Source organism: Cyprinodon variegatus, unplaced genomic scaffold, assembly GCF_000732505.1.
Source record: "Cyprinodon variegatus isolate N-32 unplaced genomic scaffold, C_variegatus-1.0 Scaffold219, whole genome shotgun sequence".
Classification (NCBI taxonomy): Eukaryota; Metazoa; Chordata; class Actinopteri; order Cyprinodontiformes; family Cyprinodontidae; genus Cyprinodon; species Cyprinodon variegatus.
In genome coordinates this window covers 38,772-40,090 of record NW_015150672.1, presented here as the reverse complement: position 1 = coordinate 40,090, position 1,319 = coordinate 38,772, and the positions used below count along the sequence as shown (strand labels likewise).

The 1,319-nt window shown below is 36.8% G+C and overlaps 1 protein-coding gene across 1 annotated transcript in view; it reads left to right on the top strand.

The window, feature by feature from the left end:
• Positions 1–723: 723 nt before the first annotated feature.
• LOC107088466 (V-set and transmembrane domain-containing protein 2-like protein) overlaps positions 724–1,319 on the top strand; it is a 22,176-nt gene continuing 21,580 nt past the window's right edge. Inside the window, exon 1 of the mRNA XM_015380648.1 lies at positions 724–961. Within this exon, the coding sequence (XP_015236134.1) occupies positions 859–961 (103 nt within the window). The 5' untranslated portion in view covers positions 724–858. The remainder of the gene's footprint in view (positions 962–1,319) is intronic.

Genomic DNA, 1,319 nt, shown 5'->3' with positions numbered 1-1,319 from the left:
TTTTTAATTGGTTACTCCTGATCTAGATGTTGTTGATGTCATTGATCCTGCAAATGTTCCTCAGGAAATGGAAGGAGAACTTTCAAATAAAGTTATTTTGTTTCTTTTGTTTTCTATTTAAAAAGCCAATGTCTAAAGTCATAAGGTTGTGAATTTACAAGAATGATTAAATCAGGGTGTGGGTAAGGAGGCAAGATCAAACGTTTTAACTTGAAGGGGGAGATATTAGTACAATACAGAGAAAGCATGTTACAAATTAAAGTAGTGGCTCTTAATACCCCCTAAAAGATGGATCTACATAGCATTAAATATAAATGCAATGAAGAGTTTTCAGATATTTATTTTGTGAAAAAATGAAACTTGACTTCTTGTTGACTCATCAAATGAAATCCCTGTAAAATATATCAAATTCACTGCTGTAAGGAGACTAATGTATAAAGGTTGACTGGGGATGAACATTAGATGCTTGTAATAGGACAGTCTGACTGTGATGTATTTATGATACGATGATTGATATTGAGATGCAAGGTGGACACATGCAAAATTGAATTTTATTGGCTGTAAGCTACATTTTTTTCCATGTAACCAAAGCGTTGCTTGATTGCTGAAATTAAACAGTCGCACTTGTATCCCTCCGCTTAATTAAGTAGAGCCGCAGCACCACCGGTTTCTCCCTCCGTCACCTAACCGCAGCACCTAGTCCTGTTCAGGCGGGAGCAGCAACCCTGTGTTTTCCTCCAGGTCCAGCTGTGTGCGTTTCAGCCACAAAGTGTCACGGTGATGAGATCAGCTGCTGAACGCGCTCTCTCTTCCTAATGTAACAGTTTAACTCATCTGCTTGAAGCAGCGGCTGCAGCAATGGTAGCCTTCAGTCTAATTATGAGGATTTTGCAGTACGCGGGGCTTTACCTTCAACTTAATGCTGGTCTGCGTGATGGAGACAATCACATCTCTGGAAATGGTAAATTCTCCCTTGACTCGTGTCCTGCATAATTGTTTTTATGTGTTATTAATGTTTTTATTTTACTTAAACGGATAAAGTGTTGGGCAAATGCTTAAACAAAGCAGTTGGATATCACATTATAGTTATCCAAAAGTTAATTAAGGAGTAACTTACTGTACTAATTACTCTTTTCATACTTTTCCTAGTTACTTAACTCAGCTATTGCATATCCAATCAATGAGAAAAAAATAGCTGCAGATTTGTAAAAGCTTAAAACTGTTTAGCTTCAGACATCAATTGAATAAGCTGCGTGTTTTATGGACATATTAGCAATAATTAGATTTGCAAGCAGTCCATATGCAGGTAAAAAAAAAAA